The 25789-nt window shown below is 39.9% G+C and overlaps 2 protein-coding genes across 6 annotated transcripts in view; one reads left to right on the plus strand and one right to left on the minus strand.

Annotated features, from left to right (window-relative positions):
• Nucleotides 1-9447, minus strand: part of LOC108438175 (kynurenine 3-monooxygenase) — a 28250-nt gene extending 18803 nt beyond the window's left edge. Inside the window, exons 1-5 of one of the 4 annotated variants that reach the window (XM_017715802.2) lie at nt 9077-9447; nt 4819-4899; nt 4077-4146; nt 3815-3912; nt 2422-2511 (exon numbers count right to left, since the gene is read on the minus strand). In XM_017715802.2, coding sequence (XP_017571291.1) covers nt 2422-2511; nt 3815-3912; nt 4077-4146; nt 4819-4878 — 318 coding nt within the window. In that variant the 5' untranslated portion in view covers nt 4879-4899; nt 9077-9447. Of the gene's footprint in view, nt 1-2421; nt 2514-3814; nt 3913-4076; nt 4147-4818; nt 5393-8993 lie in introns of those variants that run through there. The other 3 variants (XM_017715799.2, XM_017715800.2, XM_017715803.2) reach the window with 3 other exon arrangements.
• On the plus strand, nt 1593-20952 carry LOC108438177 (phenazine biosynthesis-like domain-containing protein 1). 2 transcript variants are annotated; one of them, XM_017715804.2, is made up of 9 exons: nt 15015-15221; nt 15374-15473; nt 18405-18503; nt 18585-18694; nt 18805-18834; nt 19214-19302; nt 19795-19970; nt 20116-20178; nt 20447-20952. In XM_017715804.2, the coding sequence occupies exons 1-9, from the start codon at nt 15138-15140 to the stop codon at nt 20557-20559; spliced, it is 864 nt and encodes a 287-aa protein (XP_017571293.1). In that variant the 5' UTR covers nt 15015-15137; the 3' UTR covers nt 20560-20952. The 2 variants fall into 2 exon arrangements, with proteins under 2 accessions (XP_017571294.1, XP_017571293.1); XM_017715805.2 differs by lacking the exons at nt 15015-15221; nt 15374-15473 and adding an exon at nt 1593-1664.
• Nucleotides 20953-25789: the final 4837 nt, after the last annotated feature.

Below are 25789 nucleotides of genomic sequence, written 5' to 3' on the forward strand. Positions count from 1 at the left end.
TTATCCCCCTGCCAAAAAGGGTAAAGTGGAAAAACGCAAAACTACAGGTGACTGTCCAGAGCCTCAAGCTTATCATCAAGAATCAGAGCCTTTCGGTGAGAGGTGGACTGCAACATGCACCCAAGCTTTTCATGATATAATTCATCGTCTCACCCATGCACCCGCCTTGGCATTTGCTGACCCAAAGAGACCCTATGTGTTACATGTGGGTGCCAGCATGAATGGGCTTGGTGCTGTTCTGAACCAAGAGTACCCAGAGGGGTTGAAGCCGGGAGCTTGGAGGAGTTAGGCGTGTCCTCAGAGGGTATTCCCACACTTTATGCTTTCCCAACCCAGCTGGAATTGGGACAGCTGGAACAACTGACTATGGAGGACCTCAGAAAAGCCCAAGGGGTTGATGCTGTCATCCGAGAGGTCCTGGGATTCATGCACAAGGGTGAATGGCCTGCAGAGATTACCCAGTTACATCTAGAAGTGGCCCTATTGAAGAGACATAGCTGCAAGTTAATTGAGAAAGATGGATTAGTGTTTGGCTGTGGAGTTCAGTGTATTTTTGACTGTAACCTTGCTCTTAGTGTGCTAGCCAAGCACGCAGCTAGCTCGTGTTTCAGTTTGGCAGGCTTAGCCAAACTAGTCCAGAACACGGGTTCATTGTTCATGGCGAACGTGGAACTGTTGCTGTACCGCTGCTGAGAAGTTAGTGAGACTGTGACCGAAAGCTCTTCGTTCCAAGCACTGTTGTGGGAAGCGTCGAGAGAGACAGAGAGAGCGAGAGTGTGAGTGGATCGTCGCGTTGTTGCGGGTGACGTGACTTTGCTGTGGGCGAGCGGGTAGAGCCTCATCGGAGGGTAGTAATGAGCCAGGAGTGAGACACCACCGAGGAGTTCAGGTATTGTAGCGCTACTCTTTTGTTTACTTTTTTTTGGCTCCATCTTGAGTGAAGCGGTCGGTGTTTTATTGTTTCAAGGCCTCAACGCACTCTAGCACCGTAACAGGCCTGCAACGGGGGTTACAGACTAAGCGTTCACGTGCCAGCCTATATATAAGTACTCACAACGTCGCTAAAACGAGCGTGCGTGTTTATATTTCTACCGCGATACTGCCTTGGTCAAGTGAGAAGTTTCATCACCTTATGTTTGTTCATGGGTTTTTGGTTGTGAATGTAATTGTCTGTTTGCCTACTTAGTTGTGTGACTGTAAAGGGATCACTACATTGTGTATTTTGAAGAGGAGAAAAGGGCTGAGAGAGTAGATTATACAGAGCTCCTAAAGGAGACGTCAATAAAATATGCGAATTTGGGAATTTTAATATCCTGTGTTTTTATTCACGCTGCAGTCCAGTTAGAGTTTAGAGTCAGAGGTAACACGTACGTATCGAACCCCGTGCCCCATCCTTATTAGTTGTGGGGTAACTTTGGAGAATATTCCTTATAAAGAGATAGGGGCGCTACAATGGCCTTGCGTGGCCCTCATGACAAAGGTAAAAGTTCAAATGTTCAGAGCAAAGCGCTCTGAATGGTCAAGTTTGGCCCTCCCCATGAAAATGATTAACAAAAGACAAAACAAGGCAGTTCTATTGATTTACTGCGGGGGTTAAGGCCATGTGGTCTAAATGTCGTCTACCTGCAATAAATGGTGTCTGATCATGTGTGAAGAACCCATAGGTAAGCATCATTTATTCTTAAATAATAAGAAAAAAAAAAAGAGTCAAACCTTGTAAGACAAACAAATATTACATGTACAGCAGTTACATGTAAGGTTACCAAGTTTTACAAAATATTTATAATTAATTTCTGGGTTTAGATTTATACTGCATACTCACGTAAAATAAGATTAAAAGTGGAAGAAATGAGACCAATAAATGAAATTCCATATCAATTCCACATGGATTTCCAAATTCCATATCAATGGCCTTTATTTATTCATTTAAAGTTGTGTACAGTAAAATCTGGATGTGTGCACACATTTCACTGATATTTTAGGCATTTGTTAATGTCACCTTTGGCGTTTCTATGTGATTAAACATATGTCTCATAGGAGTGTGTGTAAATTTGAGTTTAACAACCTAAAAAATTTTTTCGACAATTTTAATAAACCAGAACTATTATCAATATCGTTTTTAATGCCATTGACAAGAATAAAAAAAGAAAATAACTCCGTCCACAAGCACAGCCATTGGCTCATGAGCCGAGGAATGCTGTTCTTTTATAGGCTCCTTACTAAAACACCCACACGAGTACACTTAAAAAAATGGTACTGGTAGGTTGGGAGTCAGTGTAAAGTCTCTTTAAAGTGTTATGTTCATTGTGTGATCAAATTTAAATATCCCCAAACCTGGTCATTATAGACTGATTTTATATCCATACAAAGTGGTTTAGATAGAAACTAAATAAATAGAAAACTATATATATGTCACATTACCTGACCCTTTTTTCCATATGGTATGGGCGATTGTTTCCCGTTCAGACTGTGGATCATGCGAGCATGCATTGGGATGCCCATAGACACAATCTGCATTGAACAGACACATCAGCAAAACACAAAGCTCAAAACAATAATGCATATCATTCAAACACACTACACAAACGTAGGAAACTGACTGAATAACAACTGATAGCAGCGATCCCAAGATCCAAGTGTTGCCTCCTTTATTCTACCTTTCTACCTGTCTCTCTCTTTATTTCTCTCACTTAAATGCTGCACCCACAAAATGTCTGTTCCCTTTTGATCATTAATAATGCCAATTATTTAGAGTGCACACATAAACACAGTGGAGAATGAGTGAGATAATATCTTTACTGAATATCTTGAAAATTAAGAAGATAATTGTGGATTTTTCTAAATTACACATCAATGCATGGCCTGTAGCAAAAGTAACTACTTACATGTACTTAGGTACAATTTTTTCACAAGAAGCTAAAATTTGGGAGGATACTAGGCAATTCATTTAATTTCTTAGGAAGGTAAAATCTTTATTCTGTGAGTTTGTCACTTTTGAGTACTTTCTATAGCTCTTTTGTTGAGACTGCTGTTTCATTCTCCTTCATTTGCTGGTTTAACATTGTGTGAAAAAATAAGAATCATTTACAGAGCCTGATATCTATTTGCTCCAAAACAACTGCTCTTCCACTGAGGTCACTGGCTTTACAAGTTAAATAAATAACAGACTCCCTTGGAAGCCATTATCGCTGCCTTAGATGTCAGTCTGTCCAACAGAGTATGACAAACAGAGAACGTTTATTCAATTCAATTTAATTCTAGCAGGAATTTGCAATGGAATGTTTGTCATAAATTGAAAATCAGTTTTCTAAACATGAAGCCAAAGAAGAACATTAATATTTGGCTATCATTCAGGTATTTTCATTAAACTTAGTTTAATAAAAAAGATATGGCCACCCTATCTGCGATTATAACGTCTCAGATCTTCCCCCATCTCAACTGAGGCATTTTAGTTCAACTTGAGTTCAGATTTAATACCCTAGAGGAGAGCAATATAAAAGCCTGGTTTTCCCATGCTGAAAGGTCATGTAAGTGTATAAAAGCCTAGTGACACAGGTAGAGCTGAGGCATGCATAACAGCCTCTATGTGCCAAATATAAGCCATTAAAAAATCGGAAGAATAGCTGACCTCACAGACTAATGCAGAGCAAAACTATTTTATTGGAAGATGTACAAAACGAAGAAGTAGTACATCAGTGTGACTTCTTCCCAATTATTATTATTTATTGTATGTTTAGTGTCTCTTTAACTGATTATGTATGTTATACTGAGCATTCATGGGTTGCACATGATAAGGTTAAGAAGCTGAACATACCTTCTCTTCAATCCCAATATGTTTTAAAGCCTGGCGCCCCCTATGGGAGAGGGCTAGGTTGATGCTCCTGCCCTTCACTACTTTGGCACAGCGAATATCTAACAGGTTTTAAAGGTCAGTCAGTCAATCCAACACCATAAGTATCTCTGTGTTCTTGTTCCATATCATACTACTATAACGCTGTAATTAATCAATATTCTAAATATTAACAAAAGTCTTTAAACATTTTAGCCCATATGATCCAGTAGGTTTTAATCCTTACCTTCTCGAGATTCAAAAATGGTAACAGCAAAACCTCTCTTTGCAAAGAAGGAAGCATTCAAGGCACCAACCTAGATTGAGAGGATACACATGGCGGAAAATTCGACCAAATTTTTAATACATTATCATGCTTGAAAAGACGTTAAATCTCGAACAAATGTAAGATTTCAATAACAATTTAGAACAATGGTTCCTCACGGCCCGATGTGGACTATCTGGGGGCCCTGAGAACTGCTTTGAGAACCACTTGTGTAGTTTACAACTATAGTTAAACCTCTTTTATGCTAAAAAAAAAACTGAAGAAGACTTTCCATTTTGTAAACTTTGTTAAACCACTTCAAGTCCTATGTTGTTCAAAGGTAACAAATGAATGCCAATTCAAATTTTCAGGCTAAAGGACAATATAAAGGGAAAATAAAAAACCCTGAAGATCTTTTCCAGCAAAACATAACTGAGAAATGTTTCATAAACGTTTTTTAAGCTATTGACCTGCATAGAGCACTTTCTTTGATGCAGTATGTGTTAACAGCACAATGAACCTCTTTTAAAGGAGGTTGATTATATCAACATAATTAAGACATTAAAGTACCCTTCACCATCTCAAGGACAAGAAGATCATGTATAACTAGGGTACTGTGTCTGCTTTATGTGCCTGTCTTATCAAGTGAATTACAATTGGAATGACTCACTGTATTATCAGATGCAAACTAATGTTATAAAGATATTAATCCATGTGAACGTACCAAACCGCCTCCCACTATAGCAACTCTTTTCTTGTTGTTCTTCTTGGCCGAGTGATCCATGCTGGCACCGTCCTTATTTCTCTGTAATAGTTCAGAAATTAGCTTGGTATATCAGTGGATGTGAACAACCTACTGAGACACGTTTCACCAGGTTACAAAAATGAGTAAACAAGCATGAAAAAAAGTTGGGGGAAAAAAAAACCCAAAAACTACTCCTCTGTCAGTTTTATGTCCCTGTACAGCCATTCACATGTAAGTATAGTTTGAGGAGGAGTGTACTAAGTAGCAAAGGTTCAAAGCCCTGCAGCACATAGGAGTCAAAGATCAGTCTGCTGTACTGTATTTTTTTCACTGAGGAGAAGGTGTGGGGCTTGGCGTTCTGATCCTCGGTTGCTGTAACTGGCTTTTGGAACTTGGAATGTTACATCACTGGCGGGGAAGGAGCCTGAGCTGGTGCATGAGGTTGACAGATACAGGGTCTTGAATGTTGTCTGTGCTTATGCACCGAACAGCAGTTCAGAGTACCCAGCCTTCTTAGAGTCCTTGGGAGGGGTGCTTGGAAGTGCTCCTCCTGGAGACTCTATTGTCCTACTGGGGGACTTCAATGCTCACGTGGGCAATGACAGTGAGACCTGGAGGGGTGTGATTGGGAGGAATGGCCTCTCTGATCTGAACCTGAGTGGTGTTCAGTTTTTGGACTTCTGTGCAAACCACAGGTGGCTATCACAAGCACCATGTTCGAACACAAGGATGTCCATATGTGCACATGGCACCAGGACACCCTAGGCCGCAGTTCAATGATTGACTTTGTAGTCATGTCAACGGACTTGCAGCCATGTGTTTTGGGCACTCGGGTAAAGAGAGGAGCTGAGCTGTCAACTGATCACCACCTGGTGTTGAGTTGTGTCAGGTGGTGGTGGAAGATGCCAGTGAGACCAGGCAAGCCCAAACGTATAATGAGGGTTTGCTCTGAATGTCTGGCAGAAGAACCTGTCAGATTGATTTTTAACTCACACCTCCATCAAAACTTTGACCAGATATCGGAGGAGGTGAGGGACCTTGACTCAGAATGGGCTCCTCCATTGTTGAAGCAGCTGACTGTAGCTGTGGTTGCAAGGAAGTTGGTGCCTGTCGGGGCGGTAATCCTCTAACTCAGTGGTGGACATCCCAGGTGAGAAATGCCGTCAAGCTGAAGGAGGAGTCCTACCGGGCATGTTTGGTCTGTGGGACACCAGAGGCAGCTGGCAGGTATCAACAGGCCAAGCAATCTGCGGCTTCAGTCGTTGCCAAGGCAAAAACCTGGGTGTGGGAGGAGTTTGGGGAGACCTTGGAAAGTGACTAAGTCGGCTACGAAAAGATTCTGGCAAACCATCACTTGACTCAGAAGGGGAAAGCAGTGTGCCACTAGCACTGTATATAGTGGAGATGGTGTGCTGTTGACTTCGACTGGAGACGTCATTGGGCGGTGGAAGGAATACTCAATCCCACTGACACATTCTCCAGAGTCTGGGGACACGGGAATAGGCTAGTCCATAACTGAGGCTGAAGTCACTAAGGTAGTTAAAAAACTCCTTGGTGGATTGGCAGACTGGGGTGGTGGTGCCTCTTTTTAAAAAGGGGGACCGGTGGGTGTGTTCCAACTACAGGGGAATCGCACTCCTCAGCCTCCCTGGTAAGGTCTATGCAGGGGTACTGGAGAAGAGAGTCCGGCTTATAGTCGAACCTCGGATTCAGGAGGAGCAGTGCGGGTTCCGTCCGGGTCGTGGAACACTGGACCAACTCTTCACCCTCTCCAGGATTCTGGAGGGTTCATGGGAATTTGCCCAACCAGTCCACATGTGCTTTGTGGATTTGGAGAAGGCATTCAACTGTGTTCCCCGGGGTATTCTGTGGGAGGTGCTTCGAGAGTACAGGGTACATGGCTCTCTGCTACGAGCCATTCAGGCCCTGTACAAACAAAGCAGAAGTTTGGTTCGCATGGCCGGCAGTAAGTCAGACTCGTTCCCAGTGAGAGTTGTTCTCCGTCAGGGCTGCCCTTTGTCACCGATTCTATTCATAATTTTCATGGATAGAATTTCTAGGCGCAGTCAGGGGATGGAGGGTATCCAGTTTGGTGACATCAAGGTCACATCGCTGCTGTTTGCAGATGATGTGGTCCTATTGAGAACATCGGGTTGTGAACTCCAGCTTTCGCTTGATCGGTTTGCAGCCGAGTGTGAAGCGGCCGGGATGAGAATCAGTACCTCCAAATCTGAGGCCATCGTTCTCAGGTGGAAAAGGGTGGAGAGCCCTCTCTGGGTCGGGGATAAGTTCTTGCCTCAAGTGGAGGAGTTTAAGTATCTCTGGGTCTTGTTCACGAGTGATGGTAAAAGGGAGTGGGAGATTGACAGGCGGATTGGTGCTGGGTCATCATTGATGCAAGCTCTTTACCAGTCTGTTGTGGTAAAGAAAGAGCTGAGCCATAAGGCAAGGCTCTCAATTTACCGGCCAATCTACGTTCCCACCCTCACCTATGGTCATGAGCTTTGGGTAATGACCAAAAGAATGAGATCGTGAATACAAGCAGCCGAAATAAGTTTCCTCCGCAGGGTGTCTGGACTCTCCCTTAGAGATAGGGTGAGAAGTTCGGTCATCCAGGAGGGACTCGGAGTAGAGCCGCTGCTTCTCCACGTCGAGAGGAGCCAGCTGAGGTGGTTCAGGCATCTGGTAGGAGACCACAGCTCACAAAGGTAAGAGAGAAAGCTGACGGTGGGAACGGTCCATAGGAGTTTAAGTTAAGCAACTGTAACCTGTGAAGTGAGCTTAAACGAGAGAGAGAGAGAGAGAGAGAGAGAGAGAGAGAGAGAGAGAGAGAGAGAGAAAGAGAGAGAGAGAGGGAGAGAGATATTCCACTTCTATACTGACTTCCCCAGATGTTAACCTGAGCCCACCCACACCCTCAGTCCCTGCACCACACTGTAAAATTTTTTTTGTAAATTTTACAGTAAATTACTGGAAAAAAAGTTGCTAATAAAGGACTGTAAAATAACAGTAATTTAGAAAAATTACAAAATATTACTGTATCATAATAATGGTAATTTACTGTAAATAGAGTATTACCACTTTATACATCAAATTTGATCAACAATAAATACATTATAATACTGTAATTAGTCTTTACAATAATCGGCTGTAATTCCAATTATTACAGTATATACCTGGCAACTCGAGCTGCCAATAAAGTACTGTAAAATTTTAGTGATATATTACTGTAAAAATTACAATTAGCTAAGGTTTTCTAATTAGTTTAAAGCTCTGCTGTGAAGAATGGGTTTTGACATATAATTGTATGAAGTTACATGATTTTACAGTATGCACTATGCAAATAATACTGCATACAACAGCTTGTGTTCAATTAAGCATTTTAACATCTTTTTAATATGTATTTTAAATAAAATATACAAGCAAATGCATCACTTCCAGATTCATTCTAACAGAATCAGCATAACACAGTCAAGATACTGATATTAATACAATTTTCTCAGCAGTAACAAGGCAGACTAGGCTAACACTTAACAGACTACTCTTAGTTTATTTAGTATTTAGCCAAAAATTGTACTCTAAAATTAAATCACCATGCACAACATCTAAACAACTCAACTCAGCCTAGATCAGTAGTCACCAACTTTGTTCCTGGAGATAAATTTCAACTCTCACCTAACAAACCAGTGGATAGGCAGGCAGTGGATACAGGCAGGTACTGAACTTTGCAGAAAAGTAGATGTCTAGGAACAGGACTGATGATCACTGGCCTAGACCTTAGAAACAGGCTGCCAGTACCAGGCTTTCTGGTACCAATAAACATTGGGACTAACAGAATTAGCATAAGAACACTGTCAAAATACTGAAAGTGCAAATATTTGAGAATTACAAGGCTTTAACATTGCATATACCTGAGAGGAGACTACCAAAATTGACTAGAATTCAGTATCAAAACTGAAAGCAGAGCTACAGGAAAAACTTTCCCAAAGCACTTATACTATTAGAAAGCATATCAAATTTAGACCTTAGAAATAAGTTAAACTCCACATTCATGGATCTCACCACACAAGTCAAACTACATCAATAAACACTGCATGAAGGATATTCATGTAGGACTTGCTTTGCTGTGCTCACAACATTCCCGTTACACTTACATGCACAGCCAGTCAAAATCCATTAATTTTCTTAGAGGGTTGCAAACGTTGGCATTCATTGAGTGTTTCTTCTTCTCCACTACCTTTCGAGTTTGTTAGGAAGGGTCTCCTAGAACAGTGCTATCCCTCAGAAACCAGAGAATGAAGCGATAAACCAGCACGGCAATCCTACTATGTCCCAAGACAGAGAGAGGTCTCGATGCAATAATGAACAACACTCTCGTAGAGAGATGAGAGTTTTATTCACAAAGCACACAGAAGAAGGGGCAGTCCCCTCTTTATAAACACAGAGAGCCCGTCCCACGTGCACGCAGGCAGCCAGGAAGGGCCCGACCACATTCTAACATATGTCGTAACCTGCTGGTCCATACATGGAGTTGTTTTTCTCCATCTCTGGATGTGCTCAGTTCAACATCAAAATCCAGTAAGTCAAAAGTGCAAGTGGTTTGCAGAATAAAAGAGGAACAATAGTTATTAACAGCCTGTAAGTATGCACAAAGGGTAGACACCCTTGCACCCTCAGCAGTGTCTGATTTTATTAATACATGTTAGTCACCGGGGAAGAGACAGGCCAAAGGAAAGTTAACCCTTTCATTCCCCTCTTTTATAACTCGTTGAAGACGGGTTATAAGCAATACGCACATCAGAGAGAACAGAGAAAAAGGCTCCTACACAGAAACAGAAACAGCATCATCATAAGATGGTTCCAATGACGCGTAGACGGGCTGTCGCACGGTCTGTGCCATAAAGACGTAGTCGGACCGGTGGGGGATGAGTGAGGAGGCCAGAGCGTACACTCGATCCATGAGGCACCTGAAAAGACACGGTCCCATACACAACAGTAGCAACAGCACACATACACATACAATAGGAGCTTTCATGGCGAGATACCTTCCGAGCAGAGAAAGAGCATTATCAGCAGCATCATGCTTCTGCAAAACAAAAGGGAGATTAATAATAGGCAGAGCGGGTTATAATTCAGGAGCTTTACCACAACGGGAGGCGTGGATCCACTGTGGAAAAAGGTCAGTTAAGACACCAGTACGCGTAACAGCGAGTACAGTTGTGGGCTCTGAAAAAGGAGGGTCAGAAAAACCCTTTTGTTCAAACTTTTTAACCATGATTTGGTCCCCGGGCTTATACAGATGCGTGGGGGTCTTGGGAGGGTCAGTGATGTTTTGATTGACCCTCTCCCAGTACTCATTCAAGACTGACAACAGGCCCGCTGTGTACTCACTGCGACGTACTTCAAGGTCCGCCAGTCCCCCCAGAGCCGTTACCTGTCGCCATGGAACAGGAAATGGTCGTCCCATGACAATCTCGTATGGCGATAATCCACCTAAGGTGTCTGTTCGCGTCATGTGCAGTTCAGCTAAGACCACAGGTAGGACTTTCACCCAGTTGGTTGTGTTTTGAGTCTGCATGGCTTTTCTTAGCCGCCCCTTTATAGTGCGGTTCACCCTTTCTACCATTCCGGAGGATTGGGGGTGATAGGGAATGTGAAAAGCCCAGTCTATGCTTAGCTGTTTAGCAAGCGCTTGTGTGACCTTTGAAGTGAAAGGTGTACCTTTATCAGAGTCAATACCTAGAGGGACGCCATATCGTGGTATGATTTCCTGACATAGTTTTGTCACTACCGTGTTTGCGTTCTCCTTATTGCACGGGAAGGCCTCAGTCCATCTGGAGAATTTATCAATCATTACCAGTAGATACTTGTGGGGCCCTACAGTTGTCATGTGTGTGAAATCTATTTGCCATTCCTGGAACGGCGTCTCAGGTTTGGGAAGAACCTGGTGGGGGCCTTTAGGCTTTGGATTGTTCTGTGCACAAACTAGGCATCGGTCTAGAATGCGGTCTATAGCCGAATTCAAATTATGAATGCAAAACAATTCTGACATGTCATGCTTCACCCCTCTTCGCTCCCGATGAGAAATACCATGAAAATCGGGAACGAGAAAAGGAACACAATGGGTGGGGAGACACAGATGGCCCTTACCGTCACGGAACGGCACAACAGCAGAGTCATAACCACACGAGAGCCAATGCTGCACATCCGAAGGCGAGGCAGAAGACTGGATATCAACCAGATCTAGGCCAGGGAGGCAATCAACAGTAAGAGCAGCACAGGAGAAAGAGGAGGAGTCAAGAAACGGGCAAGGGGGCCCATGGAGCGCGCCACGCCTGGTGGCAGAGTCAGCAGCGTTATTCCCGACAGAGTCAGGATCGGAGCCACGCTGATGAGCACGGACCTTGACCACAGCTAGACGAGAAGGCAGGAAACTAGCGCGAATGAGGTCCTCGATAAGCGAGGCATGAGATATGGGCTTATTATCAGACGTAACAAAACCACGTTGAGACCATATACCTCCAAAATCGTGCACGACACCGAAAGCGTAACGACTATCAGTGTAAATAGTAACGTCCTGATCCTGAGAGAGAATACAGGCGCGCGTGATAGCATACAACTCGGCCGCCTGAGCAGAGGAGAAAGGCAGAGAGAAGGACTCCACAACAGTAGAGGGAGGGAAGCAGACAGCGTAACCACAAAGGAAAGTGCCGTCAGAAGGCTTAGAGCAATCCTACTAAGTCCCAAGACAGAGAGAGCTCTCGATGCAATAATGAACAACACTCTCGTAGAGAGATGAGAGTTTTATTCACAAAGCACACAGAAGAAGGGGCAGTCCCCTCTTTATAAACACAGAGAGCCCGTCCCACGTGCACGCAGGCAGCCAGGAAGGGCCCGACCACATTCTAACATATGTCGTAACCTGCTGGTCCATACATGGAGTTGTTTTTCTCCATCTCTGGATGTGCTCAGTTCAACATCAAAATCCAGTAAGTCAAAAGTGCAAGTGGTTTGCAGAATAAAAGAGGAACAATAGTTATTAACAGCCTGTAAGTATGCACAAAGGGTAGACACCCTTGCACCCTCAGCAGTGTCTGATTTTATTAATACATGTTAGTCACCGGGGAAGAGACAGGCCAAAGGAAAGTTAACCCTTTCAGAGTTGTTTTGCTGACAACTTTTGCAGTGGAGTTCAAGGAGCCAGTGATTGGTTTAATCCACACAAAACACCTAGAAAATCACATAAAAAAAGAAAAATGTATTATAATGTATAGCTGCCATTACTTTGAAGCTGCACTTTTCAACTTTGCACAAAAGCTACATAATCAAAATATTTTGTTAACAAGTACATAAACAAATTTGTTCTAAAATGGAAAAAATAACTCATTGTATACTTAGTGTTGGGATAAATTCTGTAAAGCTCAAACATAAAAAGACATTATGTCTTTTACATATACAATACAACTATTACCAAAAGTAACTGAAAGACAAAAATGTGTTGATGTAACACATTTTAGGAGGGAATAGTGTATTTGAATTAGGTCCGTTAAATGCATCACTTTTTTCAGTGCACAATATTAACCTTACGAAAAACATTTCATACAGACAGGCCCTAGAAGTTATTCATGTAGGTTGCAGTCACTACAGGTTATCTAATGGTTAGAAAACAACCCAGGCCATACTGTGCAAGGTCGCCTGCAACTTGCAGGTAGTCTGCTGCAAAAAAAGAAAAAGGAGTATTGATCACGATACACAGTTACCTGACTGATTTTTAACAGTTAACCCAATGAATGTCATACTTTGTATCTCACAGAGCGACACGGCTGAAGGAACTCATGCATTCACCTGTTTGCTGAGCAGATTAGCCTCTCACAGCAAGATAACTTTTAAAATCAGCATCATCAGACTGATTGGTACCTTGATGGCAGATTTTCACCAAAAAAAAGCATAAATAATGTTTTACTGATGATGGCTGATTGTTTCTCTTCCCATAAGTGTGGTGGCCAAAAGAGTGAGCACGCTTCATTCCATGGTGGCCTATGGTCATCCCTTGGCTACACTTCTATTTATGCATAAACAGCCACTCAGAGTGGTTTGACGTGAAATAGTTTGTTGTGGAGAAAGTTACCGATTTAGATTTCTTTGCATGCGGTGGTGGTGAAAGGAAGCTGGTGACACAATGTCTACAACACAAATATAACTGTTTTATTTGCTATTCAAAAGCATCAGTGAACCTACACCTCTTCTTAGTTTTTGTGTCTAATCATCAAACAACATCTTAGGTGTTTATTCATAACCATTTCATGTAGTAAATTTCTTTGCAGGAGTTTTTAGTGGCATCAAACTCTTTGGTTGTCTGGTTTCTATCACTACAACCGTGACCAGTTCTGTTTCTCTAAAACAGAACACTTCACATTCACATTGGTGGAATTCATCCTCAACAGAGGCAAGCAGAGTAACCAAAAACAATATTTAAGTAAGAGCAGTGGTGGACAGTTACAAGGTACATGTGCTTAATTACTTTTTAAAAATGTCTGTACGGTATTAAAGTGTTTTCATTTTTATAGGAATCTTTTCATTTTTATAATGAATTTTATATTCATTATTTACAATGCTCCACTACATTTTAAAGAAAAAAATATCTTATTTCTTTGCATCTCCAATACTTCTGCATCAGGTGTTATAACTCTGAAGTGGGAGAAAAGTGGAGTTTCTATAATATTTCCATATCAAAGTGAAGGAAACCTTTCACTAATCTCCTCTCCCAGTTGTTCACTGTCCAACTACGGTTTAGCAACTGTAACTAGGCATGAGTACCTCTGACAAGCTTCCATTTTTTATTAAAATAACTTTAGGGTGTTTTTCTAAAATCTGATATCTAATATCCTGAGAGATAGCATAGGCCTTATCAAGTATTCTTACTTTAAGGAAATTAAGTTTTAGGAAAAAGCTAAAGGTAAAGAAAAAGTACCTTTCCAAATAACAACTTGAGGAAAAGTGCAGAAGTGTGGGATCAAAAAACTAAAGTACTGAGTAATTTACATAAGTATTGCGTAGCTTATACAACTCCAGTGGAACGTCCTACTACACCCAGCATCTACAGGCAATAGGAACTAAAGTTTGTTGCACTCTGCTTCTGGCCTAAAATAAAATACGAAAGCTCCAAAGTGACAGATGTGGCCAATCACAAAGCAGACACGTGCTCGCATCAACACCATATAATCCAATTAAACAAAAAATAGATCCTGTGCTTCTCAGATATACTTGAATAGCATTAAAAGGACTATCATTTGAAAATACTCACATAAGTACAAATCCATCAAGCTTTTATTCATGTTGCAAAAGCAAATGTGTTTTGTTAATACCCACTTCTGCATCTTAATGCATACAATTTATCATTATCTCCAGTGTACGCACATATTTTCACAACATAAATCAATCCAAGTGAACAAGCAGTTCAGATTTGCACTTCTACCAGTATTTCACTAAGCCCGTTTTTCAGAAATTGTACAGAGCATTTGTTAATTTACACTAATTAAACATTGTCAGCAATACTTACAAGGCATTTTCAAAATTTCATCAAATCTAAGAATAATCTAAGATGCTTTTACATGTGTGAAGATTCAAACATTTTGAGTACAACAGCTAAAGCGTCAGTCAGAACATTAGATCCGTGCTCCTTTTCTAGAACTAAAGAAAAACAGTTCGTAAGGGCCAAAATCAACTGAGAAAAGGCTGGCACTGCAATGATACAGAGGTCTGCGTTGCCTTTACTCGAGAAATATGGGAAGCCACATTCAGATGAAAATGTTTGAATTAATAGCCTACACTGTCACTTAAGTGGTAAAAAGGGAAGAAAATTGAATCAGAGAGTGCACACAGCATCTTTAAAGAGAAAGTGATAGTATGATATTTTTAGAACTGAATTGCTTGTAACTGCATATAACTTACACAAGGTTTACTTGGATTATATATCTAAATATACAGCAGCATATGAATACTTGTCTGCTGTGGTTCTGGTTGAAGGCTGGTAGTAAAGTGTCTGTCACCAGATAGTTGTTTTTTTATTTCTTTATTTGATAAATTTAGCTTTCTAAAAAAGGGCAGCCTGCCACTATCGTTACCCGCACTGTTTTAGATAGGGTTAAATGCGATAAGCATGCTCTGGTCTCTCTGCAGTTAGGTCAAAGTCTGAGTTAGTTGCAAGGACATTCTACATGAGCACAATCAACAAGTGTTCTACAGGACAATAATCTACCTATTTACTAATCCAAATACAGGACTTCTCTGGCTTATTAATGGAGATTCCAGTTTTTACCGTTGATGCATTTACTAATTTACCTTTCAAAGGAAATCCTGCAGCAGTTTGCCTTTTAGACAACGTAAGTCACTTTGCATAACACTATTAGCATGCTTCTAACATGTTTGCCTTATTGAATTCATGTTACAATATCAGAATAACCAAACTAGAATGTAGCATATGTCAATGTTTTTGACTTGAGAATTTACTGTGTAATGTTTGTGACAAATCTAGGAACTGCAAGATGAGCTTTACCAAAACATTGCAGCAGAGATGAACGTATCAGAGACTGCATTTCTGACAAAGCTGAAATCAACAGACACCTTTAGTTCAGGTATTTGACTGAACAAAACTGAATGAAGTATCTGATTTGGTTTAAAACTTTCATGGTTGTTTAGGCACTTTCAATAGACTCAGCTGTAATACAATCAGTTCCAAAAAAGTACAGACAGGAGGTAAAATGCTAATAAAAATAGAAAACAGACACATCTAAAAACGCTGCCGACTTCTCTGGGCTAAAGCTTATCTGAGACAGACCGACATAAAGTGGAAATGTGTGCCTGACGAGTCCACATTTCAGACTGTTCTTGGAAATAATGCATATGTTCTTCAGGCCAAAGAGCAAAAACACTGTCCTAATTGTTAATGTAAAGTTCAAAAGCCTGCATCTGTTATGGTATGTGGGGTGGGGGGTGTTAGTCCCAAATGCATGTGTAACCTGCACATCTGTGAGAGCATCATAAATGCTGAGGGGTACATATGCATATTGCCATCTAGATGACATCTTTTGCAGGGACGTTTCAGCAAGACAATGTCAAGCCACACTTTGCAGCATGTCTTCATAGTAAGAGACTGCAGGTGCTAGACTGGCCTACCTGCAGTCCAGACCTATCTCCCACTGAGAACATGGCACTTTATGAAGTGCATTATACATAGGTCTGCGTGATATGGCCAAAAATGTTAAAACGACAAAAAAAAATTCATATCATTCGATATAGATGATCATCACAGTAAATGTCAAGTCATTATTTCTTTCAACGTTAAGGGCTGATGTTTGCTACTGAGTGAAAGCTGAAGAAACCAGACAGTTAACTGTGGTTTTAAACTATTCTTTATGGTCAGAACATGACAGTCACTGGCCAAACAGCAGAACATTTCACAAGTGGTCATGGGATAGTAGGAGAAAGCTAGTTTCCCATGTTAGCTGTTTTTACCAGCTGATTAAAGCAGCAGTTTCAAATGCACCGGCTGAAAATTGGAGCTAAACTGTTTAGTTTCTCAACAGTGTAATTTAGTATGAGCAACAAACACTAGCTGGCTTGGTACATCAATGACAGATCACACTGCCTTACTCCAGTCACTCTTATCACCCCTACACCATCCATGTCAGAGCATATCACAGTATTCAAACACAAGATAGCAGACTTTTTTTTTTATCTGTGCTGTCAGAGATGTCTGAGCCAGGGGTCGGCAACTGAAAGACTCAGCTTTGACTCAACTCAGTTGAGTCCTTTCAATAAAAATCAAACCATCTTGGCTGTAAATATGTCTCAGTATAGGCTAATGTACTAGTATTGGCTAAAAAATATTATACTGTATAAACAAAACACAGACTTACTTTGCTCTGCTTTAAGCTTCAAATCAGCTGTAGCAGCTTTTCCCACTGTTTGGGAAAAAGTTCCACAAAGTAGAACATCCATCCATCCATCCATTTTCTAAGCCGCTTCTCCGTCAGGGTCGCGGGGGGGTGCTGGAGCCTATCCCAGCAGTCTTCGCGTGGAAGGCAGGATACACCCTGGACAGGTCGCCAGTCCATCGCAGGGCACAAAGTAGAACAGTTTCTTGTAAAATGTCTCTCAACGTTCAACTTTTTCCCAGGCTGAAGCTCCTTATTCACCAGATTTTTGTTAGAATTTTTCCATTCCAGCTTAAATGTGGAACGTAACTGCTGCACCATTTAAGGTGGAACAGAACAATTCAAACAAGAAGCTGGTGAATAAGAAGCTAACATCAGCTTTGCAGATGTTAGTATTTGACTGCTTCACGTTGCAGATTAAACATATCAGGCATGAGCTGGACTGTTTATAAATGCAAAAGTCCATTTGTCTCCAAATTGTCTTCAGATTTTCATCTTAAATCTTTCTCTTTGTTTTTTTCTTTAGCCACTAGCTAAAGCGAGATTGTCTGCATTGCTATGGTAACCAGCAGTCTTCATGCTAATGTTCAGGGTTAAAGGGTGAATTAGCAGATATAAGTTACATTAACTCCAGCTTTTAAGACTATTTATTGTTAAAACTGTGTTTGAACGATCAGCAGAGCTTTACTGTATTTTTACCTAAAAATCGAATTCTGCTGTGGAGCCGACTCCTGGTCTGAGCGGTGGAAGAACCACAAGCTATCTGACGCTCCCTGTGTAAAACATGGAACTTGGTGGCATTAACTACAGTGTGACTCTATTGCAGCAGACAAACAGTGTCCTTCTTTTATTCGTGTTGTTAAAATGAAATCAGTGGTTTTTATTGTTGTTTCATCACTGCATTTCACTACAATAACGCCAGGTTGGCCATGCTGCGGCACTGACAGAGTGCTGTTTCATGTTAGTGTGCCTCTAAAAACAGTTAAGCCAGCTTTTCCCACACTCCCATGCCACAAACACACAGCAACTTCAGTTTTAGCTTCGTTTAAATCAGAGCTATGGGTAGCATTAACCCACTTCTTTCTTTCATGTTTTTGTTGCGTGGGAATGCACTGACACTAAAATATGACTGTTTGAGTGTTGTAACACACAGACCACTTCGGCTGTAGTTGTGTGGAGCAGATGTAATCACTGCTTTCTGTTTTTATTTGCATGTAAAAGACTGTCCCACATGTTTTAGAATTGGGTTTGTATGTTATACAGTCATTCCTTGTTTGACAAGCCTTCACACAGACTTTTATGATCTGAGAAGAACATTTGGCTACAGAGGAGTTGAAAAAGAATAAGTATATGGACTCCCAGTGGTCCTAAACTTGCAGTCTAACGTGCATGTAGCTGAACTTATTTATTTATAATAATTATAATAAATAATTGTTATTCATAATTATTTATAACACTAAAATCTTAAGTAGGGAGTCAAGCATAAACATTCAGGTTAACATCTTGTAATTGTATTTTTATTAATTGAAAGTTAATTTCATATGAGGGCCCCTTAGGATCCAAGCTATACCACTGAAAAACATGAAAAAGGCATCAAGAATTGTAATACATGTCATTTTATCTTAAAAGGAGCCAGATTTGGTTTGCGCTGGTTCACCCCCATTAATGAAATTGCACTATGCGGCCATGCAACACTGGCTTCAGCAGCAGTGCTCTTCCACAGGAAAGGTAAGAAATAATACTACGCTTAAAATTTTTATAAACAGCCATGAAAAAATGCAATAATAGTACAGCTGTCATATCTCACAGAAAACACTAACCCTGTGGTGGTGTTTGAGACGCTGAGTGGCGAGCTGCGGGTTCGCCAGCACGGAGAATCTTTAGTGATGGACTTTCCACTCAACAAACCAGAGGTTCAGGTATATATGCATAATTATTCACTCCTCTATAATCAATACCTATCTTTAGCCAGTGAGTCTGAAGTCTTAAAGAGTAACAAGCACATTATCTCTGTATAATCTACCTGCAGGACCGCAATAAACACAAGAACCTCCTTAAGGTAAGTTGACATATTAATCACATTTAACATGGCTTGCACACTCAGAGAGTAACTCACACTCTCTGCACACAATTAAAACAACATTCTTTGGAGCGATTCCGTAAAACTATATACATTGGGCTATTTAGCTCCGTTCTTGGAGAGCTGCTGACTGGCATGGTTTGGTCTCTTTCTTGCTCAAGCACACCCGATTCAACTCATCATTGTAAATGTGCTGTGTGAGTGAAGTTTACAGAACTTAAACATAATATAAAAGTAATTTAACAATCATTTTTCCCTGGAACCATACGTACTGTTTAGAACCTAAGAGTACACATCCTCTCTCTCATGCTGACGAGCTAACACATCTTGCCATAACTATTTTCCTGATCATTTACAGGCTGTTGTTGGAGATCTACCCGTTCAGGATGTTTACTACTGTAAAACCACAAAGAAGCTTCTAGTGCGTCTGGCTGACACATGTGACAGGTACTGTTAAACAGTCAAGGCTATCACTAAGGATAAAGCACATGCTTGGAAATACTGTAGTCCACTATTGCTGAGTCCTCTGTAAAGCTTAATGTGTTGTAGTGACGCAGGAGCTTTTTTACACCTGCGGGTTCAGGTTTTAAGCCATTTTGTAAAGGATGGGTTCTTGCTAATTTAATAAGTGACAAGAAGGTAACACATCATCTACGGGAAGGAACTCAAATGTGCAATTTTCTGCTAATTTTACAATAGAATGTTTTATTTTTTTTTTCCCCCGTATGTTTAACATATTAAAAATTAAAACAAAATATAAGATGTGCTGTAACTTTTGTATCAACCACAGTTTATGTTCTATTTAGAACTATTCTATTTTCTTTTTTTCCTGAACTATGGGAGTCTGTGGGTCAAAGGATGTGCATTATAAATATCTAAGTGAGACATAAAGACTTCCAAAACGCAGTAATGAGCATGGTGAGTGGCTGTTGGTTGAAGGTCAGCACTTACATCTTTGAACCCGGTGGCCGAGACTCTGCTAAAATGTGAAGACAGTGGAAAGGTTAAAAGTGTTGTCGTCACAATCAAAGGGGCACCAACTTCACAGCCTGGATATGACTTCTTCTCCCGCAACTTTGCCCCATGGCATGGCATCCCAGAAGATCCGGTGACAGGTAAATGTGGTCTGCTCATAGATTTGGAATGCAAATAATACAGAATACAGGACGACACAAATGCTATGTACTGTAGAATTATATCAAATAACGAATTCCACTCATTGTAGTACGTAAAGACAAGAACAAATCTTCTTTCTTGAAGGCTCTGCTCATACAGTTCTTGCTGCATACTGGACTGGGAGACTGGGAAAGAAGAAAATGTTAGGTGGGTAATAATATCCTTGCCTTTTCCCAACAGTATAAAAAGAAAGATGAGCACATTCATAAAGAGATCAAGAATTTTGTATTTTTTAGGTTCCCACATAATAGAGAAACCGAGTTCAATTACAAAGACTGAACAGACTTATAGATTTCTCAATTATGTATCATACGGTATCATATGCAATCAGATCCTTGACAAACACATATGAATAATATATATTATTTATAATTATTTCACCCCTCTGCTCTTCACATTTGTTTGTGTTCTGCAGCTTACCAGTGCTCCAGACGTGGGGGTGAGCTAGAGCTGGAACTGAGAGATGACGGCAGGGTGGATATTGCTGGCAGAGCGGTGGTCCTCCTTCAGGGGACCCTCAAACTCTAGAGAAACCTGTATAAACAACCTGGAGCAGTTGAGCTGTGACATTAACGAGCTTTTGGGCATTCAGAATTCAGAGCACATCTTAATCTACTACACTGGGGACATAGACTGTACAGCACTGTAGAACACTACCTGGATTGTACTTATTATATCTACTGTACTTTATAATTCTCTAACATCTATATACACATAAGCTGCTGTTCAGACCTCTTATCAGTTTAACCTATACCCAAAATCCCTTACCAGAAATAAAAGAAACATATAAATGAAATGAGCTTGTGGGTTTTAAATCTCTCATGTTCTGCATTAATACTCTTCCATAACACTCTAGTTTAATTTAGAGTTATGTGTATTAACTCTAATCTGAAGGTTTAAATAAAGCAAAGTCAAAGCAAATTTAGTAATCTTTGTCATTCTTTTATTGTTATTAGTTATTTTATGGTCTGTTTAACCTTCGCAGACCTATGGTATACCCACACTTGATTCAAACGTTCCTCACACATTACATAATAATAATGTGAATATTTTACATATAGTTAATAAATAATAATAGGCCTTAGAATGTGAACACAGAGAGGGTTAAGGAGTTAAAAGCACTAATTCTTTGTCTTAAACTTCAATGGAATAATTCAGAATGACCATCTATAAAGCTTTGATATTGACCTTGTTTGAGGTGCTTCTTCACAGAGACTCATACAGCCTCTATTCTGTACTTGCAGAAGGTACTTTTCAGCAGTTATCATCAGATTTTGCAGTTGCAGGTTTCTCACTTAAAATAAGCTTCTCTGAATATAGTTCTTTTCTGTCCTCCAAACATATTATTAACTCATTTAGGGGGATAACTGTTTTGATCTTTAGAATAGAACATTTATTTGTGCTTTATTAAAGGTCAGCATTTCTTCAGGGTACTTTACTCTAAATTGATTGGGTGATGTTAGTATAAAATGGAACACGTCTCATTCAAACATCTCAGTCGCTATTTCTACAGCACACATACAGAGGTGGGCGAAGTACACAAATCATGTACTTGAGTTAAAGTAGAGACACTCAAGGTAAAATATTACTCCAGTAAAAGTAGAAGTCTTTACTCTAGACCTCAACCTGAGTAAAAGTACTAAAGTATTTACCTTCAAATGTTCAATATACAAATAAGTATAAAGTAAAAGTACTAAAAGAGTAATTCTGGCTCTGATGTCCTGTTTCATTTTTATAACAAGACTCGCTTCATGAACTCATTTCAGGTGAAAGTCCTCCAGCGTCTCTCTTGGTAAACCAGTCTTTTAATAGTTTTTTAATTAGTGACGCTGACGTCTATTAAAATGATCAGAAGCACAAAACACTGAAGGTAAACAGTTTCCATCAGGGAGAACCGAGCGGCTCTGAAATCACTTTTTACACACAAGCAAAGTTTCAGTTTAAGATTACTTTGTAAATTAGTTACAAGCTGAATAAAAACTGGCTTTAAACTCAGGATCACAAATAAGTTCCTTTACTGTGTTGATCTGTAGGCCTCTGTTCATAAACATAAACTAACCGAAACTGATTTACTATAAAATGAAAGTGTTTGTATGAATTCAGAAAAAAAGAAACAGGCCAGTCACGACTGCATATGTGGACATATTTCTATATTGTGCTCTATTTGCACAAAGTTAGGTTAGTTCATCATTTAGGTGACGCATGTGCTCCCAAATTTGACGCTGCTGCACTGACATTGAACCTTGTGCTGCACTGGGTCAGTATGACCAACAGGTCAAAACAAGCTCAGAACAAAGTGACCGCTGTGCCCTGATTGGTGCTCTGGCTTTGCACTTCTTTCCTTTTGACATGTTACTTTTTTTATACACACAAAAACCAAAAGGAACGACTGATTTCTCAGAATGTAGTGGAGTAAAAAGTCAGATATTAGACTCTGAAATGTAGTGGAGTGAAAGTAAAAAGTCACCCAAAATGGAAAAACTTAAGTAAAGTACAGAAACAGAAAAAAAACTACTTAAGTACAGTAACGAATTACATTTACTTATTTACTGTCCACCACTGCACACATATAACCAATTAGCAGAATAGCTAAAACCACCGATGAATCTGCACATCTTCATGAGGTTGTATATTTAATGTTGATAATGGTAAAAAAAAAATCTGGGGGGTGGGGGGAGGGGTTTCTTCAGGGACTATTCTGTCATAAAGTGTTTTGTATGTATCCCTCTGCCATAAATTATAATAATTTGCAATTAGTTTTAGTCCAAAACCTTCTCAACACTGTCATAAAACAATCAGGTAGTGCATTCCTAACCATTTCTTGTGGCAGCTTTTTTTGTGAAGGAGCTTTTAGAGGCATTAAAACACTTCAGACGTCTGGATCCCATCACCATCACTAAAAAGTTCTCTAAAATGGATCATTTCACAGAAAACCAGTCTGAGTGACTGTTTTTTTTGTATGTTTGTTTTTTGAAGAAAATCTGTGTCAGTAAGTACAATGCCTTTATGTAGTTTGCTTCACACTTTGCAGTTGGTCTTGTGTATTTCTTCTTTCACTGGGGTATAAATATAAGGTTACACATGCATAAAATCCCACTGCCATCCTGAAAAACAAGGGGAAATAAGGGAAAAACATCACTGAAAGAAAACTCTAAAAGACAAAACAAAGCAATTCAGAAACTATTACATGAATTCATTAAAAAATATTTAATAATTTAGCATGAAAGCAAACCTATATAAATGCTACTTTAGAATCAGTATGAATCCCTGACGGTTACCCACAAAAGCATCCCATAATATCCAATACTGGTACTATAACAAATATAGCATTTTTTCAGTTGGATATATTAAAATCACTTTACTCCATTTACAGTATTCTGAAACTTTTGTTCTACACACATGCATTTACCATCAGGTGGTAAGACACAAAACATGCAATAATCCATTGATTATAAAGGCTCAGAGGACCACTACAAGACAAAACAGTAAAGTGACTTAAACCTCAGAATTATAGTGTGTTACATGTGCATTATATAACACATGTCTATGTTTTATACATTTAAACTGAAATTCAAAAGATTATTTGATAATGTCTGGCAGGATCTCATCAGGTAAAGAGTAAGGACATTTCTCAATCAATCAGAGAGTCAGAATAAAGAACTGTACAGTAACATTTCTTGTAAGTTATGCTTTTGATGATCCATTAGATCTATTTTCAAATGTCAGATTCAACAGACTGTTTGATAATCTAAAGTTAGGCCTATTGGAAGTATATATAAGTGCAAAATGCTTGTGGCTGTGTACAATAGCTGAAATGCTTTAATAAATGTTGTTATAATTCAACATTGTGATATAGTGCACGTGTGTGTGTGTGTGTGTGTGTGTGTTATACAATCAACAGACTGTTCGATCAACTATCTGAACTTCAGAAAGTAAACAGAATGGACAGTTAGTTCTCACTCCATCCTCTCTGTAACATTTCTTGTAATTCATGCTTTAGACCTCTTTTGATAAACCAGAGTCCGATTCAACAGACTGTTTGATCATATAGACTCGGGCTTAAAGGACATAATGGCTTACTAAGTGAAAGGCCTTTGTGCATGAAGGCTGATGACACCACCCAATAGGAGCATACCTTCAAATGGATGGGTCATAATGCCAAATGGGAGGAGCGTAACTTAGAGGGCACGTTTTTGGTTCTTGAGTTTGTGTTTTCTGTGGCGCAGATTCTGTGTTCCTGCTGGCTGGTTATAAAACAGAATTAGCTGATAATTGGAATAAAATTTTTTTTTTTTTACTTTTGTGCATTAAATGCATGGACAGATCATGATGTAAATTAGATTGTTTTTTTTTATCTAAAATGTAGAGTAGTTAAACAGTTCAAATTTAATTCACGGCCTAATAGTTCTTTCCCTCTAAGATTTCATGTTAAATATCTGAAAGTCGTGGCTGTGCATCTGTGTGAATATTGAAAAAGAGCACTTTCTTTCATATCACCTGAACCTGATCAGTGGTGATTCATTTTTGTTTTTGCTTGTTTTTTCTCAAATAAAAATGAAGTACAAGTTAATCATTTTAATGGGGCTCTCAACTGAATGTTTTTTTGCCAACATTTGCTTCTATTCTCATGTATCAAAAACAAGTTACATAAAACACAGTTACATAAAAACCAGTGACAGAACATATTTTCATTCATCATTTAACCACAGCAACAAAGGGCTCATATGGGATTATAACATTTTTCTTCATCATGCCACTCTGCCTCTCACATAGACCAGTTTCTAATTTTGTAGGTTATATCACATTAGAGATGGCACAGATAAGACACAACTCATTTGTTACATCAGAAAATACTGAAAAGGGACCATTAAAAACCATTAACCTAATAGTTTTGCCTTCTAATGACATACTGGTTTTCAATAGAGACCACTAGTGCCTGTCATACACCTTTAGATCCCATTAGGAAACCATAAAAGGCATTCAGAATCAGCCACCTGTTAAACCATTATAATCATTTACACTGTTATATCAGTGGTTGGTTAGTGTAGTGGGTAACACCGCTGCCTTGTAGGCTGGGGTTCAATCCCCACCTGTGTAAACACACTATACCAATAAAAGTCCTTGGGCAAGACTCCTAACACTACCTTTGCCTACCTGTGTAAACTGATCAAATTGTAATTCACTGGATAAGAGTGTCTGTAAATGTAAATACATCGACCCATTAAAAAGCCAAAACACTTTACAAAACCATGAGAACAACAGAAACACTTAATGGTTTCTATGCACTCTTCAGATAGAGCACGCCTGAGTGTAGTTTAGCTTAGTTATTCTGTTCTGTAGCTTTAATGTGGCCTTTTCATTCTGGGTACTCTCTATTTTTAGGAGAGCCAGGCTGACAGTGGGAGCTGGCCTGGCCCGAGGACAGTGTTTAATAAAGCCGGTTTATGGACCGACGAGTTACTTCTAGAACTTACTATGTATTAAAAGGTAAACATTGAGAAAAGTACTGAGCTTTAACCAAGTCGGAGACAAATCGTCATAAAGAGAGCTGGATCCTCTACAGTTGACTCTGTTTGCATACATTTGTTCTGGACCATTAATAGCACTTAGAACACAGGCCCATGTAGAGCTCAGACCGGCCCATGTAGAGCTCGGACCGGCCCATGTAGAGCTCAGACCGGCCCATGTAGAGCTCGCACCGGCCCATGTAGAGCTCAGACCGGCCCATGTAGAGCTCGCACCGGCCCATGTAGAGCTC

Source organism: Pygocentrus nattereri, chromosome 5 (assembly GCF_015220715.1).
Source record: "Pygocentrus nattereri isolate fPygNat1 chromosome 5, fPygNat1.pri, whole genome shotgun sequence".
NCBI classification, from domain to species: Eukaryota; Metazoa; Chordata; class Actinopteri; order Characiformes; family Serrasalmidae; genus Pygocentrus; species Pygocentrus nattereri.

Bases quoted from the DNA above. Each gene is read 5' to 3' on its own strand.
- LOC108438177 (XM_017715804.2), top strand. From the start codon at position 15,138: ATGGAGATTCCAGTTTTTACCGTTGATGCATTTACTAATTTACCTTTC. The intron at 18,695-18,804 runs GTATATATGCAT...ATCTACCTGCAG, and splicing joins TCAACAAACCAGAGGTTCAG to GACCGCAATAAACACAAGAA. The intron at 20,179-20,446 runs GTGGGTAATAAT...TGTGTTCTGCAG, and splicing joins GGGAAAGAAGAAAATGTTAG to CTTACCAGTGCTCCAGACGT.